The sequence below is a fragment of the Scleropages formosus genome, chromosome 11 (genome assembly GCF_900964775.1).
Source record: "Scleropages formosus chromosome 11, fSclFor1.1, whole genome shotgun sequence".
NCBI classification, from domain to species: Eukaryota; Metazoa; Chordata; class Actinopteri; order Osteoglossiformes; family Osteoglossidae; genus Scleropages; species Scleropages formosus.
This window is the reverse complement of record NC_041816.1, coordinates 4,316,124-4,330,684: the sequence shown is the minus strand read 5'-3', so window position 1 is coordinate 4,330,684 and position 14,561 is coordinate 4,316,124. Positions and strand designations below refer to the sequence as shown.

Genomic DNA, 14,561 nt, shown 5'->3' with positions numbered 1-14,561 from the left:
GACGACAACTGAGCGACAAACATGCTCAACATATGGGGCAGTTTAAGCAAGATTTCAAAATAAACAAGATGGCCCTTACACAGCACACATTGTGTAAGTGTTGACTATATGAATAGCTGTGGATGGAAAAGTTGAGGGTTCAACGAAACCCAAAGCGATATCCGTTTGAAGCCACCCAGTTGGGATGGCTACCTCCAAAAACAGCCAACACAAAGAAAGGCCCCAACCACACACCAGGTGGAGAGGACAAGCCTTAGAAAAAGGCACCAGCAAGTCCATAGAACACCAGACACCTGCAGTCATGGTGATGTGCTCAAGGACCAACTAGCAGCCAGCTAGGGGAATCATAGCCCAGGTGTGCAGATATGGGCTCAGGGCTTCCCCAGGGACAGTATTAACTGAGCTCCTCATCATATTTACCCTCAGAGAGCTACCACATCCTCCCATGTTCAGATGCGCTCACGCTCAGTACAGTCTGCCAGGAAACAGCAACACAGCAGAGCTGACTTAGAATGAACTTTTTCAAGAAAGTCCTTCAAGTACGGAGGAAATAGAACCATTTCCTCACTCAGAGTGCGGTGTGTTCACTGGTAACATTAAGATGAGGCTTTGAGGTGAAAGGGCTCTAACATGTGACCCGTCGGGCGCTACAGCGGATGCCATTTGCATGACACGCTTCACGGAGCTCATGTCTTACCAGCAGTGACACAGAAGCCACAAGCTGGAATGGAGGAAGAGAGTGTCAGAGTGAAAGATAGAGAGAGAAAACAAGGCAAAGCCCTGATAGTAACACCCCTCTGAAATTAACTAGTCGCAGCTTGTCGTGTCAGCTGAGCAGGCTTTGCTCAGGAACATCATTTCTACACAATGGGTGGGTCACAACAGCGCAATCTCAAAGAAGCAGTACATAAAAGCAGCCCTGCAGCTCTATTCTCATGTCATCTCCAGCTAAGAGGCTCACACTGACTGTCATGAGACCATGCCCGAGTGCTCTTGGCAAGAGACCCAAGGTGATCGGTCAGTCAGTTGCTGATCGCGAGCACTGACGCACATTTTAAGGAACCTTTCTTGAAGTTCCTGCCTCAAAACAGCAAAGCGCAGAGCAAAAGAACAAAATCGCCGTCTGCTGCCGGTCTCTGCAGGAGCATGCTGCAGGCAAGGCTATAAGCGGGATCGCGAGTCCCGGATAACGCGTTCACGTTGTAACCGAGGGCGATGGAGAGAAAATGAGCCAGAGGATTTCCTTAAAGAACGCAGGAGGGCTGTTTTTCCCCACACGGTCAAGTCTCCTCTTTACACTGCATTAGTGCTTCGAGAGCCCAATCCAAAGAACCACCGGAATGGTTTTGCAAATGAAGCATTCAGTAACACTATACATTTCACAGTGATTACATAAATGAGCTGCTCAAGATCCCGTTCTCTTACAATTTAATGACATTGTTTTCAATACGAGGCCCTGCTGATGAAATGACTTTAAGGGTTATTAACCAGAGGTCAATAACAATAATAAAACTGCACTATCATCATTTCCAGCATGCCTACCAGAAAACTCTTAGTTGCAGGGTTATTTTATTACCGTTATTATTTGTTGCTTATAGGATGCTTTCATCATCTTCACCCATTTCACTGCTGGAAATCTCACTTCAAGTTAGGTACCTAGCTCAAGTGACATACAGCATGGTAACTCCCAGAATCGTTCAGGTCACAACAAGTCTGCTGCACATTCCGGCTTGTATCATACACAAAAAAAAATCTGCTGAAAACATCATTTTGCATCGAGTGAAACACTGACACATCTACAGATTTGAAGTGAAGATCTGATTACACCAAACATTTTAGTCCAAAAAGACCATCATAATTGCAACTCGGGAAAATGTTACAACTTTTTACATACATAACTTATTCAAGTGAATTATACATGTATCTACAGTAAATGTTTCTCAAGTGCTTAAGCATTCATTGGTCGTCTCATTTTGTATGGAATAGTACCATTACCATTTTGCCTTGAGTAAAAACATCAAACCTGCCCTCTTGAAGACGATCATTAGCTCGTGCTCCAGGGGAAAGAGTGGTGGAACAATTTATTTTTTAAAATTTCAGAATTTAACACACCTTCGGGAGCCAAGTCACGCAGCTTAAAACACTAAACCAATTCCATGAATTATGAACAGGTTGTGAATTTGACTGAAAAAGGCAGAGAGAGCAGACATATATTGTTGGGAGGAATTGTGGTGCCTGCAAATACTCTATCAGGGTAGAATGAGTTGTAGGGGTCTGTCAGCGGACGTGTGCGTGTGTGTGTGTGTGTGTGAGTGTGAGAGAGAGGATGTATGCGTGGGAACAAAGCACTCTGCTCCTTTGGGTGCCTAAGGGGTCTGGTTTGGCACAGCGGAGCAGTGGGCAACCAATCAGGTCACTCGAATTGGAAGAGCCTCCACACAGATGCTAATTACTCCTTTACCCTGCAAACAGCCACTGCAGAAGACAAAGGGAGAAGGAGGGTCTGTCGCAAACTTACATCACGTGCTGCCCAAAGTACTGCAGTGGCAGTTGCATTCAGAGTTTTTTCTTTTTTCAATACATATACTTGTCTTATTATCCACCTTTATTTTCCAAATAATATTTTACCGTATGATGTTGATAGATATCAGAAACCGTAACTACATACTAGCATATTTATTTACATTTATTCATTTAGCAGACGCTTTTGTCCAAAGCCACATACATCTCAGCAAGAGTACAATTTATGCATTACATTAAGAGAAAGAGACATAGCTGCAGACATGTGACTCAAGTAAACCCAGTTTGTTGCCTACCACTTGCTGCGCTGAGGTTCATCTTTCAGGTAGGTGCATAAAACACAGGATAGACAAATCCTCATACCCTCCTACCAATTTTTTTTTTTTAATACATTGCAAGGGGACTGACAATGATGTGTTTTTACACCACATCACTTACAATTATTTATCCGTTTATAAAGCCAGGTAATGTTTACTGTATCAATTCCAGGTAAGGACTTTGATCTAGGGTACTACAGCAAGAGCTGGCACCATCTTTAACCATTACACTACCATGCTGCCATGCTTATTTTTATTTGCAAGTTACTGAGATTTGTAACAAATCACAAGGGACAGAAACAGTGCAAATCCAATTCCCTTACACATTTTCTTTCTCCACAAGTAAAACTGTAGAATGCACAGAACTCTATGAATTAGCTCATATACAAGTGTTGATGGTTCTGTATAGAGAAACACGAAATTCACTGTACCCAAGATCCAAGCTTCAAGAAAACGAAATTGTTCTTGCTCTACATTAGATGCTTTAGAATGGGGGGGGGGGATTAACTTTTTGGAGGAGACAGCTGCAAAGATCCAATGAGAGACAGTCTGAACCAGGGACTGGCCAATCAGAGAGACTCTACCCACAGAGGGGTAGTGTATGGGGGCCTGGAAACCTCATTACATTCTATCTAAAACACTGGAATGTGGCAACACTGCATGAAAGTTACAGAACTATTGAGCGACAACATGTGCCTGGATCCACGGCACGGCCAGCAGAGCTGCTTCTCCCAGGAAACTTGTGCTCCTCAGCTTTTGACCATGAGCAAAACTAACAACATGCAGGACAGTCACTACTGTTATAACTAAATAACTCCACGTACATAAGGTTCTGATCTGTTCAGTCCCGAGCACTGCACTGGTCCACCCATGAATGGATTGCGCAGGGTGTTTCCCTGCCAGAACAGCTTGAAATTGATATATTTGGCAAGAGATGTCATTTGGAACACAGCCGTTCTGATTTGTTGAAAATGTGCCCCGGAATATACAGCTGCAAGCATGGAAGGATAAACATTCCATTGCTCAATAGGCAGTTGCGCCCTACTCTGCCAGAAAATGTTTTCCAGCACATAAAACCCTTGGGGACATAACAAAGGGATGCCCCAGCAAGATGCCTGAGCAGCAGAGAGCAACTGCTATCACCCTGATCCTCAGTCCTGCAGCTCACAAAGCCATGGGTGTGTGTGTGTGAGACCCACTGTTCTCCACATATTACAGTCTTCCAGGCACATTCCTTCTCTGTCCAAACACAGAGTTCAGTCTGACTCATACCTCACTTTCCAGTTATAACTGCACCAAAAACTGCAAAACTCATGCTTCCTGAAGGCAAAGTCACAATATTTGAGGTTTACGCAAAACGCACGAGCACCATTTCGCTGCCACAGATAACAGCATTAAACATCACACTAAGTGGTTGGGAAAGGCCAGTGTCTGCTATGGATTGGGTGGCTGGTAAAAAGCTGACCTACAGAGACTTCCAGCTTGCTGTACCCTGTCTCCAGTTGCCTGTGTATCTGTTCCATTCACTCCACTTGCCTGGGGCCTCTTTTTCCAGCAGATGAAAGAGGCTCACATGCTTTGCTTCCAGGTCAGATGAGATTGCCAACATCAGTGGCAGCAGCAGAAGGAAACCACCTCCTAAACCAGGAGCACAAGGGTTCTGGAGGCTCAGGAGCCCTAAACCTATACTGAAAGAGTACAGAAACACTCCCCCAGCAGTAGGGTACAGCCTGTCCCCTGCAGGTCTCCCTTTGAGGACACCAAAGCACTGTAAGAACCAAGGATGGAGCAGATATTGTGGTGTTTAGATCCACCAACTTCCATTTGAAGGACCCAGGTTTGAATCCTGACTCCTGCTATAGCACCCTTGATCAATCTACTTACCTTGAATTACTCCAGTAAAAATGACCCAGCTGCATAATTGAGTATATCAATCTAACTACCTTAGTGCACAAACCTAACACTGAGCTGCCTTGGAAAAATATGCCAGGTAAATAATTACAATGATGAAAACCTGCAATGCATCTCTCCAAACCACTGTCTGATCCTCTGCAGCCGAATGGTCCAGCAGAGGATGGGGAGCTACAAATAACTCAAGGGGAAGCCAGTAGCATAGCGGTTATGGCTACTGCCTTTGGACACAAAGATCGCAGGTTTGATTCCCACCTTCGGCTGCAATGCCCTTGAGAAAGGTACTTACCCTAAATTGCTCCAGTAAAATTTCCCAGCTGTATAAATGGGTAAATAATTGCAAGTACCTTAACACTGCAAGTCACTTTGGAAAAAAACATCTACTAAATGAATGGACGAAAACTGTAACTGTTGCCACATTTGCCCACAGGAGACAGCAATAAACATTAAACTTGTCAGGCAGCTGGGCACAGTCTACCTCAGTGAGATACAAGGAGGGCCACAGACCAGCTCCACAGTTGAGACAACTACAATAATTACTGCAGCATCGTCACATCTGCTAAAGGAAGCTCTACAGCCTTTCTGAAAAAGCCCTTGCAGAAGTTTCACAATGAATATATATGTTGATTTCATCAAGAAGAAAAACTACATTAGCCGGTCTGATGCTGGGAAGGCCTTGTCTGAAGCTTACTTCTCCGTAACAGATAAAGAAAAATAAATAAATTTTAGCCGCAGAGACAGGAAGTGCCCCGCAGAACACGGGCCCCCCGGAGCAGACTTGGATAATTACAGCAACGGCCCCCTCTTTCCCTTGGAAGAGGTCTGTCAAAACACGTCCAGCTTCTCCCTTCATAGCACTGCCAAAGCAGACAGGGAAAAAGGAGTTCTGCAAAAAATATGGTCATCGTGAACATAGTACACACCACTGCACAGTGGTCCTTCAGAGCACCAATGAAAGTCTTTAAAAAATACAGAGGACATAAAAGGCACCTGAAGGCTTGCCAGTATTCTTGCTCCGAGTCCAGAAATGACAGGAAACGGAGGAACAAGTCTCTACGGCACTCTCACAATATCTGAGCTATGCGTGCAATGGCAGAGTGGGCAGGAGGATCATTGGCCATCACCCCGAGTGGTCCGATAGGGCCTGGATACCAACTTCCATTCTCTCCGTCACCCTGGGGGATCGCAGTACGACGACAGGCAGGAGATGGAGAGAAAGCACAGCGCAGGGCCCCGGGATCGTTCAGCCATGAGATCATCTCTGCTTTAATGCTAAAGACAACATCCCCCCCCAGGTTTCCCTCCTCCAGAGCCAACAGTGAAAAGAAAAAAATACTTGCCACAGAAACAAGCCACTTTCTTTCCTATACACTTCCTGCACTACATCTGACCGTCTAGATGCAGCATGTAAGCTTTCCTTGTACCCATGGAGGAATAGGAACCCATCAAGTGATGTGAAAGTCAATATCAGTATTTTGCTCTGCGAATTATTTTAAAAAGAAGTTTTGCTGCAAGAAGACAATCTTCTGTATTGGTGAGCAATGTTTCTGCACATCTGACAATGATAAATTAATTCCAGATGCTGCAGACAGTGTTTAACAGTGTTAAAGTAATCATTTGCTTTATTCGTTGGCCGGTGCAGCTCATGTATCAGAGGAGGTGTCTCAGAGCATGGAGCACAACTTTAAGAACATCTTTTGGGGCCAGCAGATCAGTTTGATGCCTCTGCGCTTCAGGCTGACACACACACACACACACACACACACACACACACACACACACACGTCAAAAGCCCAGAGATGACACGACAACCCTGTCTGCAGTGCTGCAGTTGCAGGCAGGCACTGCTTCCATTTCCCAGGTAATAAACAGAGAAGGTCCCCTGTGGAAGGTGAGAAAGGCAAAGCCTTTTGGCAACGACAGAGGCACATGGCTTATCGCTGATCTCATTCAGCTTCCACTGTTTCAACTCACTCGTTTCTGGCAGATAAGAAAACAGCATTTTACCCTCTCAATGAACACTCCAAAATCTCCTATGTCAATCTGTGTTTGACTAGTAACAGACCTTTTGTTGAAGCCCTGACTGACTTAGCAGCTCCTGTAGACTAACTGTCAGATGTTACTACTACTTTGCAAAATATGGAAGGGGACAGAAGCAGATTTTGCAAATGCTGCAAAACTGTAGGGCAGCAAGCAAAGCAAAAGCAGCATAACTCAACATTTGTAATGTTTAAAATATGCTTGTAGATTCTGTTCCTGTATGCTTCCACTCATACATGGGTGCTGTGTTCTCACCAATGCCATCTGGGTGACATTTCAGAGTGTGCAGGGATGCTATTTGACTTGTACTGTGGTCTGACCTCTGTCTTTGCCCACTCTGGAGAAACTCATTTTCCCCCAGACTGCATCCCTTTTAGCCTTAGACCAATCTAATCTACTTACTGTCAATCCCTTTGCCCCAATCCCTACCCGTCGAGGACTGAAGGGATGCTCCACCCTGCCATGCTTGCTAGAGTCACAAAGATGTCTAGGGCCTCCAACAGAGACCAGAAGTGGCCTTGTGTGACACTTCCTCCCCTGCTTGCACCTCCACAAGAACAATGCATTATTCTCTGTTGTCAGGTTAGCAATAACATTATGAAGGAAATGGGGGGGGGGGGGTAAAAATCACACGACAACTTGCCCAGGCTGTAGATCTTAGCAGTCCTTCCCTAACATACTGAACTGTGCAGCTGCCCCTTTCCTTGGCTAGTCTGTCCAGCCAAGGATTGAGTAATTCAAGCAAAAAAAGAAATCCCTTTTACTCGACAGACACCCTCATTACTCCTAAAAGATGAGTCCATCTGTTGGCCGGATAAACTAGATCCACATTTTGAAATGCGGCACGGGCAGCCGGCCCGTCCCCGGAAGACGGAAACACTTGCGAGGACCCGCTCTTCTCGACTTCACTCTAAGGTCAGCGTAGCAGCTCACCAAGGTCACTTGTTGAAGCCGTGATGGAAAACACATAGTCACAGCGACAGAGTGGGGTCCGCAGGGTTCGAGGGCCATTCCGCTGAAGTGGAGATCAGCCACAGAAACTCACCCCACTACGTGGTCACTCTTTGTACACATTTGTGAAGCATTTTAGGGTAAAACTAAGAACGGTACGGTAGAAGTAGGCAGCTTTTGCAGCATAAACACAGTCATCTAGATCTTAATGACATCATCATGTACTGTAAGGTTAATAACTGAAGCTTTCTTCCCTCAGAATGGGCTTTACTCTTCATTTACACCGATTTCTGTTCATTGCATCATTAAGGTTCACTGTGATTAGTTATGGTCACGGTGGTGTGACTGCGAAGGAACAGTGCGTGTGGCGCGAAGAGTCTAAGTGTGAATTTGCCGTTGACGCGACTGTGCCAGTGCGGCAGCGCGCGCGTTCCTGAAGGGACTCGAACGGGCGCGCTGTAATGATGACGTATTATGGTGGAGATTAAGGGGTTGCTCCGCCCCCTCGTTGCTGGCTCCCGGGCGCGCAAGCTGATATACGTGGCCGTGTACACCCTTTTGTGCCTCGCACGTTTTGGAGATTGCTTTAATGTTGGTTATTTTATTGTAAGGACAGCTGTGTGAAATATGTTATCCATAGTTTCCCACAAGATATTAAAAAGAAGAGCGTCCTTTTGTCCGTGTCCATCTGGATTTATATACTTTTACGCCTTTCTGGAATCCACGTGAGGATCTGGGCTAACTCATTAGCTTAGCCGGATCGTTACAAATGGCGCCCGAACTGTGAATGAATACCCTTAGAAGGAAAGGTTTGGACACTGGACAGTGAGTATATTTGGAGTATCTCTTTGGTGGATAACGAAGGAAGCAGGCGAACTATTTTTGGAATTCGACTTTTTATTTCCTTGCCTCGCGCACGTTGGCTAGCGGATTTACGATATTTCATTCACTCGTGCACGGTGTGGCAACCTAAAACTCCAGTTGGACAGACCGTGGGACATTTTTCCTCGTCTTTTTCCCATTTCCTGCGGAGTTCTACGCGCCGTGAAAGAGAGGAGAGGGAAATTTTAAAAGGAAAAAAAAAAAGGGGGTTAAAGGTTAATTGTATGTGAGTGTGTAATATATGTTAATAGTTAATAGCTAAATAATGAAAACTGACCAGTGCTGAGTTTAAGAGTAATTCATCATGTAAGGTTATTTGATGATATTATTTTCTTATGTATTGTAATACACTGAGTGTCTTCCTATTGCACATGTGCTGTTTTAACCTGCTTTAGGATAATTTTTTTTTCCAGTTATTCATGGTCACGTTTCTGTTTTGATTCTCTCAGTGCATTTACAATGGCTAGACGTATTGTTGCATTTGTGGATGACGATGGTGAAGGTGATGGTGTTCCACTTGGGCTGTTGGGTGATGATTCGGTCACAATTCAGCATCTTGCTGCTCAGGTAAAAAAGTTACAGCAACAAGTAGAGATGCTGACATCTGCATTTAGTATGTCTGTTGACTTGCAACACAGCTTGCTACAGCAGTTGGAGATCCAGACCTCTTCACACTCACAGGGACCAGACACACATGCCCATCCTATGTTTACCTCCACCCCTGCTACACGCACACTCACAAAGCGCAATAGTCGAGATGCCGAGGATTCTCAACATTCGCATGGACAGGATGCTGGTGCCCATCCTGGGCACACTTCTCTCACTGCGGCACACACTCTCTCTGAATGCACAGCCCGGTCATGTCCACACCCCCCGCTGGTTAGTTCTGCTCACCTTTCTGGCCTTGTGCCACCCAAGTTTGATGGGGGTGATTCTATTGACCCAGAGGATTGGCTTCAGTCTGTTTCGTTGTACAAAACAGCGGTTGGCTTACCTGATACTCGGTTTTTTCTAGAGTTGACGAGGCTGTTTGAGAGGGAGCCTCGGAAGTGGTACTCTGCCATGCAGCCCCACCTACTGTCGTGGGAACATTTCTCAGATCTCTTTCGTCAAGCATTCTTACCAACAGACAATGAAGAGAAGATCTGGAGAGGGATTTTAGACAGTGTTCAGGCTTCTGAGGAATCACTTCCCACCTTTGTCGCTCACCTGGTGACTGAGTTCAAACGACTGAGGCAACCACCATCTGAGCAAGAACAGATCGAGGTGATTTGCCGGCATGTCTCAGACCAGTATAGACTGGCCCTCCATGCGGCCGCACCCACAACTTTAACTGAGCTGCTCCTGACTGCCCATGAGCTACACGCTGCCTTGGGGCCTATCTCCCCTAACAGGACTGCCACTTCTGCTCAGCTGACCCAGCGACCAAACTTGCACTGCTACAAATGTTTTACCCCCGGGGTCACCACGCGTAACTGTGGGACCTGTAGGAAAACTAGGCAGAGTGGAAACACAGAACCTGGTGGGGGGGCAGCTGCGAGTCCTCAGGCAGATCAAGAGAACCCAAACGCTCCACAAGACACTAGGGGTGACCCGGGTGCTCGACCGCGTAGGTTTCAGCGGCCCCGGGGTGGAAACCAGAACCTGGAACCGGGGCCCAGCGTACAGAGCACAGGGGGTTCTCACTCCGTTAATTTGGTGCAGGACAGCCCACGGAAGTCTAAGAACTCCCCTTTGTCGTCAGTGGTAATGGTTAACCAAGTTTTTCTGAAGGCGACATTGGATACGGGTGCGTCCATTTCAGCAGTCCATCCATCCACTCTCCTTAGATGTGGAATAAATGAGGATATTGTTCTCCCTTGGACTTTCTCCCCACTTGAGTTGGCTGACTCAAAACAGTGCACTCCTTCGGGTGTTGTGTGGCTGCCCGTGAGCTTGTTGGGTCACTTGTTCACACATCGCTTTGCTGTGATTCCAGACCTGTCTTGTCCCATTCTTTTGGGTACTGATTTCATGATCCAGGCAGATGTTCATATTCATCCGGCCACAGGTAATGTTAGGTTGGGAGACAATGCAAACTACGCACCAGACCTAGGCCTGTTGGAGGGGGAGTTTGGGGACTTGGAAGGTCATGTAGCTTGCCTGACTTTTAAGGATACCAAAGTTGATTTTATCCCAGTGTTGGATCAGGCAGCTTTACTTCCGGCAGACAAGGAACGGCTGGCAAGCCTGTTGCGAGACTTTGAATATCTTTTCAGTGGAAAGCTGGGGAAGACCTCATTGGTTGCACATATAATCGACACAGGAACTGCGAAACCGGTGTGCCTTCCTCCCTATCGTGCCTCACCCGCTAAAAGAAAGATTATCGAAGAGCAGATTTCTAAAATGTTGGAGGATGATATTATTGAGCCTGCTTCAGGGCCCTGGGCGTCCCCAATCGTGATAGTGGAAAAGCCTGGCACAGAGCCGAGATTTTGTGTGGATTTTAGGAAAGTGAACAAATGTACAGTGAGGGACTCCTATCCGCTGCCGAGAGTAGATGACTCTTTGGATTTTTTGGCACGCGGTAAATTCATTTCAACTCTAGACCTTGCACGAGGTTATTGGCAGGTCTCGTTGGCTGCAGATTCGAGACCAAAGTCAGCTTTTATCTCTCACAAAGGGCTCTATCAATTTAAAGTAATGCCTTTTGGATTGTCAAATGCGCCTGCGACATTTCAAAGGCTAATGAACACTGTCTTGGCAGGGCTCACACACACCTGTTGTATGGTGTACCTAGATGATATAGTTGTTGCTTCACCAACCTTTGACCAACACCTGACAGACCTTGCTAGTGTATTGGGGCGTTTGGCGGAGGCTGGCCTTTCGTTGAAGCTGGCTAAATGTCATTTTTGTACGCCAAAACTTCGTTACTTGGGTTACCTGGTAACCCCAGGAGGCATTGGTCCTGATGAGAGTAAGGTTGCTGCAATCAAGCAGTTTCCCACGCCGAGGACGGTTAAAAACATGCGACAGTTTCTTGGTCTGACAAGTTACTATCGTAGGTTCATTTCAGGGTATGCTCGTATCGCTGAGCCCATGTTCGCTCTTTTGCGGGAGGATGCCCATTTCACGTGGTCTCCTGAGTGCCAGCAGTCTTTTGATCACCTGAAGCTGCGGCTGACTAGGGCACCAGTACTTGTTTTACCTAATTTTGGGAAGCCTTTTACAGTTCATACGGATGCTTGCGATGTTGGCCTCGGGGCCGCATTGACCCAGACTGGGGAAGATGGCTTGGAAAGGGCTGTCGCATTTGCAAGCCGCACACTTCACAAGTCAGAGCGCCTATATTCCACTTCTGAGAAAGAGTGCCTTGGGGTGATTTGGGCTCTCGAACACTTTCGTCCATATGTTGAGGGCTCCTATGTAACAGTTGTTACGGATCACAACAGCTTGAGGTGGCTGATGTCAAGGCCCTCCCCCTCAGGGCGATTAGCTAGATGGTGCCTACGACTACAAGACTTTGACTTTGAAGTGGTCCACAGACCAGGCTCTGCAAATTTGGTTCCAGATGCCCTTTCGCGGAACCCTGCCTGTGATCCTACCGAGCCCGTAGACCTGTTGCCATCATACGCCACTATTGGCTCTTTGAACCTCAGACGTCAACCACTGTTAATATTGGAGGACAAGCAACAGCTTAAGTCGCTCCAGCAGGGCGACCAGGTAATCGCATCGCTGTTCACGGAACTGGAGAGCGGATCCTGTGTGGACTCAACGGATTTTTGCATTCAGGACGGTTTGGTTTACTTCATGGACAAGAGGGCTTCCTGCCGGCTTCATCCTCTTAAGGCCCTGCGTTTCTATGTGCCGGGACTCCTCCGTGGTACTTTACTGAGATATTTTCATGACCACCCGATGGGGGGCCACCTAGGCATTACCAAAACCCTTGGGCGCTTACAGAGACGAGTTTATTGGCCAGGTATGAGGGGTGATGTCAAGAGGTATGTCCAGTCCTGCGTGACCTGCCAGTTGTCCAAGCCAGCCAATCAGAAGCCTGGGGGCTATCTGAAACCAGTAGTCGCTACATATCCATGGGAGTTTGCTGGTGTTGATTTCATGGGTCCCCTCCCCAGATCCGGCCGTGGGAATGAATATATTTTAGTTTTCATTGACTATTTCACCAAGTGGGTGGAGATCTGTCCAGTTCGAGAGGCTACAGCGGCGACTGCGGCCCGCAAGTTTGTCTCTGAGGTGTTTGCGAGACATGGCGCTCCTGCGCACCTGGTCTCTGACAGAGGTGTTCAGTTTGTGAGTGACTTCTTTGAGGAGGTTGTTGCTGCCATGGGCTCAGACCACAGGCTGACTACAGCCTACCACCCCCAGTCGAACCAGACGGAACGAGTGAACCGTACTATTAAGACTGCAATCCGTGCTTATGTGGGGCGAAAACACAGAGACTGGGACCTCCACTTGCCGCTGATATCCTTTGCGTTGAGAACAGCTCCACACCAGAGTACGGGAGATACCCCAGCTTTTCTTTTGTATGGCAGAGACCTCAATACACCCCTTGATTTGTGGTTGTCACCAAGCCCGCAATACATGGCTGATTCTGTAGCGGACTACAAGGTGGAGCTCACTTCCGCCCTGAGAGAGGCGTATGATCATGTGAGGGAGTCCCTAGCGGAGAGCCAGTCCACACAGAAAAAACATTATGATAAGAATCGGCGTGCCGTCTCGTTCCAGGTCGGTGACTTGGTTAAACTGAAAGCCCATCCTCGGTCGGATGCCTCGGCGGGTTTCTCGGCCAAGCTTGCCCCAGTCTATAAAGGCCCATACAGGATTACCAAAGTTTTGTCTGAGCTGAATTACAAGTTGTCCAGGGTGGCGGATGCAGCTGATGGTGGTGTTCACCATGTTTCTAATTTACTTCCATTTTTTACTTGGGATGACAAGGAGGACCTGGAGTGTTTGCCCCAGCAGTTGGCTGAGACCAATTTGCAGGAGCAAGAGGCCTGTGTCCCTGATGAGCAGGACGTATTTGGCTTTGATACCCTGTTTACGGAGCCGGACGTCCATGACCAGTTGGCGGCTGCTCCGACTGTGGGGACACAGCCTCCCTCAGTTGATAGTCCTGTGGTCACGCCCCCTGTAAACTTTTCCTCACCCCGCGCTGACGCTCACCTCCAGCACCCACAACTTGTGCGCATGCACACACATCCGTATTTTCTTCGCAGTGGATGTGCTGGTGATTCCTGCCTCACATACGCACAGCCCTTTCATGCGGAAACACGCTCATTCTCGCAACACCCTACTCATCCCACACAACCTGCCCACACGGCACACCCATACTTGCTCCGTCCTAGGCGCACACCAAGGGTTACCAGTGGGTGGGATGTCAACAGATGGACAAACCCTTATTTTGCTTTGCAATTTGGGTTTTGACATGTTTTATGATGTTCTGTTTGTTATTTTGGGGTCTTATTGTATTTTGTGTGCGAAAGAAAATGTTTTTCTTTGGCTGGTCTGGAGACTAGCGGGTATTGAAATGTTTGAAGGGGTTATGGCTGCAGTGTGCACCACTTGTTCTTGAGATACTGTTCAGACCTGTGTGTTTTAAGCCTTTATTGTAATATCTTCTGTTTCACTTTCTGCTTTAACAGTGTGAAGTTTGTGGAAAGAAGAGGGGGGAAAAAAAAAAAAAGAATAATTTAAAGGATGCTGTTCTGGCTGTGTAATGTTGGGCTATGGTATTATGCTGGGCAACTGTCTTTACTTTCTTTTATGTGCCACTGTTTGTCTCTGTTATGCAGTGATGTGCTACAGTGAAGGGGTAGATGTTTTATTTCTGTTGTGGTCTGAGGACAGCCCTTGATCTAAGTGGGGGGGATATGTAATGATGACGTATTATGGTGGAGATTAAGGGGTTGCTCCGCCCCCTCGTTGCTGGCTCCCGGGCGCGCA

General features: G+C 47.0%; 2 protein-coding genes across 4 annotated transcripts in view; one reads left to right on the top strand and one right to left on the bottom strand.

Annotated features, from left to right (window-relative positions):
• LOC108934638 (DENN domain-containing protein 5A-like) overlaps window positions 1-14,561 on the bottom strand; it is a 45,685-nt gene that overhangs the window by 29,769 nt on the left and 1,355 nt on the right. The window lies entirely within an intron of this gene.
• LOC114911879 (uncharacterized) lies at window positions 8,443-14,480 on the top strand. The gene is made up of 2 exons (XM_029256279.1): window positions 8,443-11,015; window positions 11,721-14,480. Exons 1-2 carry the CDS (start codon window positions 9,081-9,083, stop codon window positions 14,040-14,042), a joined length of 4,257 nt encoding a protein of 1,418 aa, XP_029112112.1. The 5' UTR covers window positions 8,443-9,080; the 3' UTR covers window positions 14,043-14,480.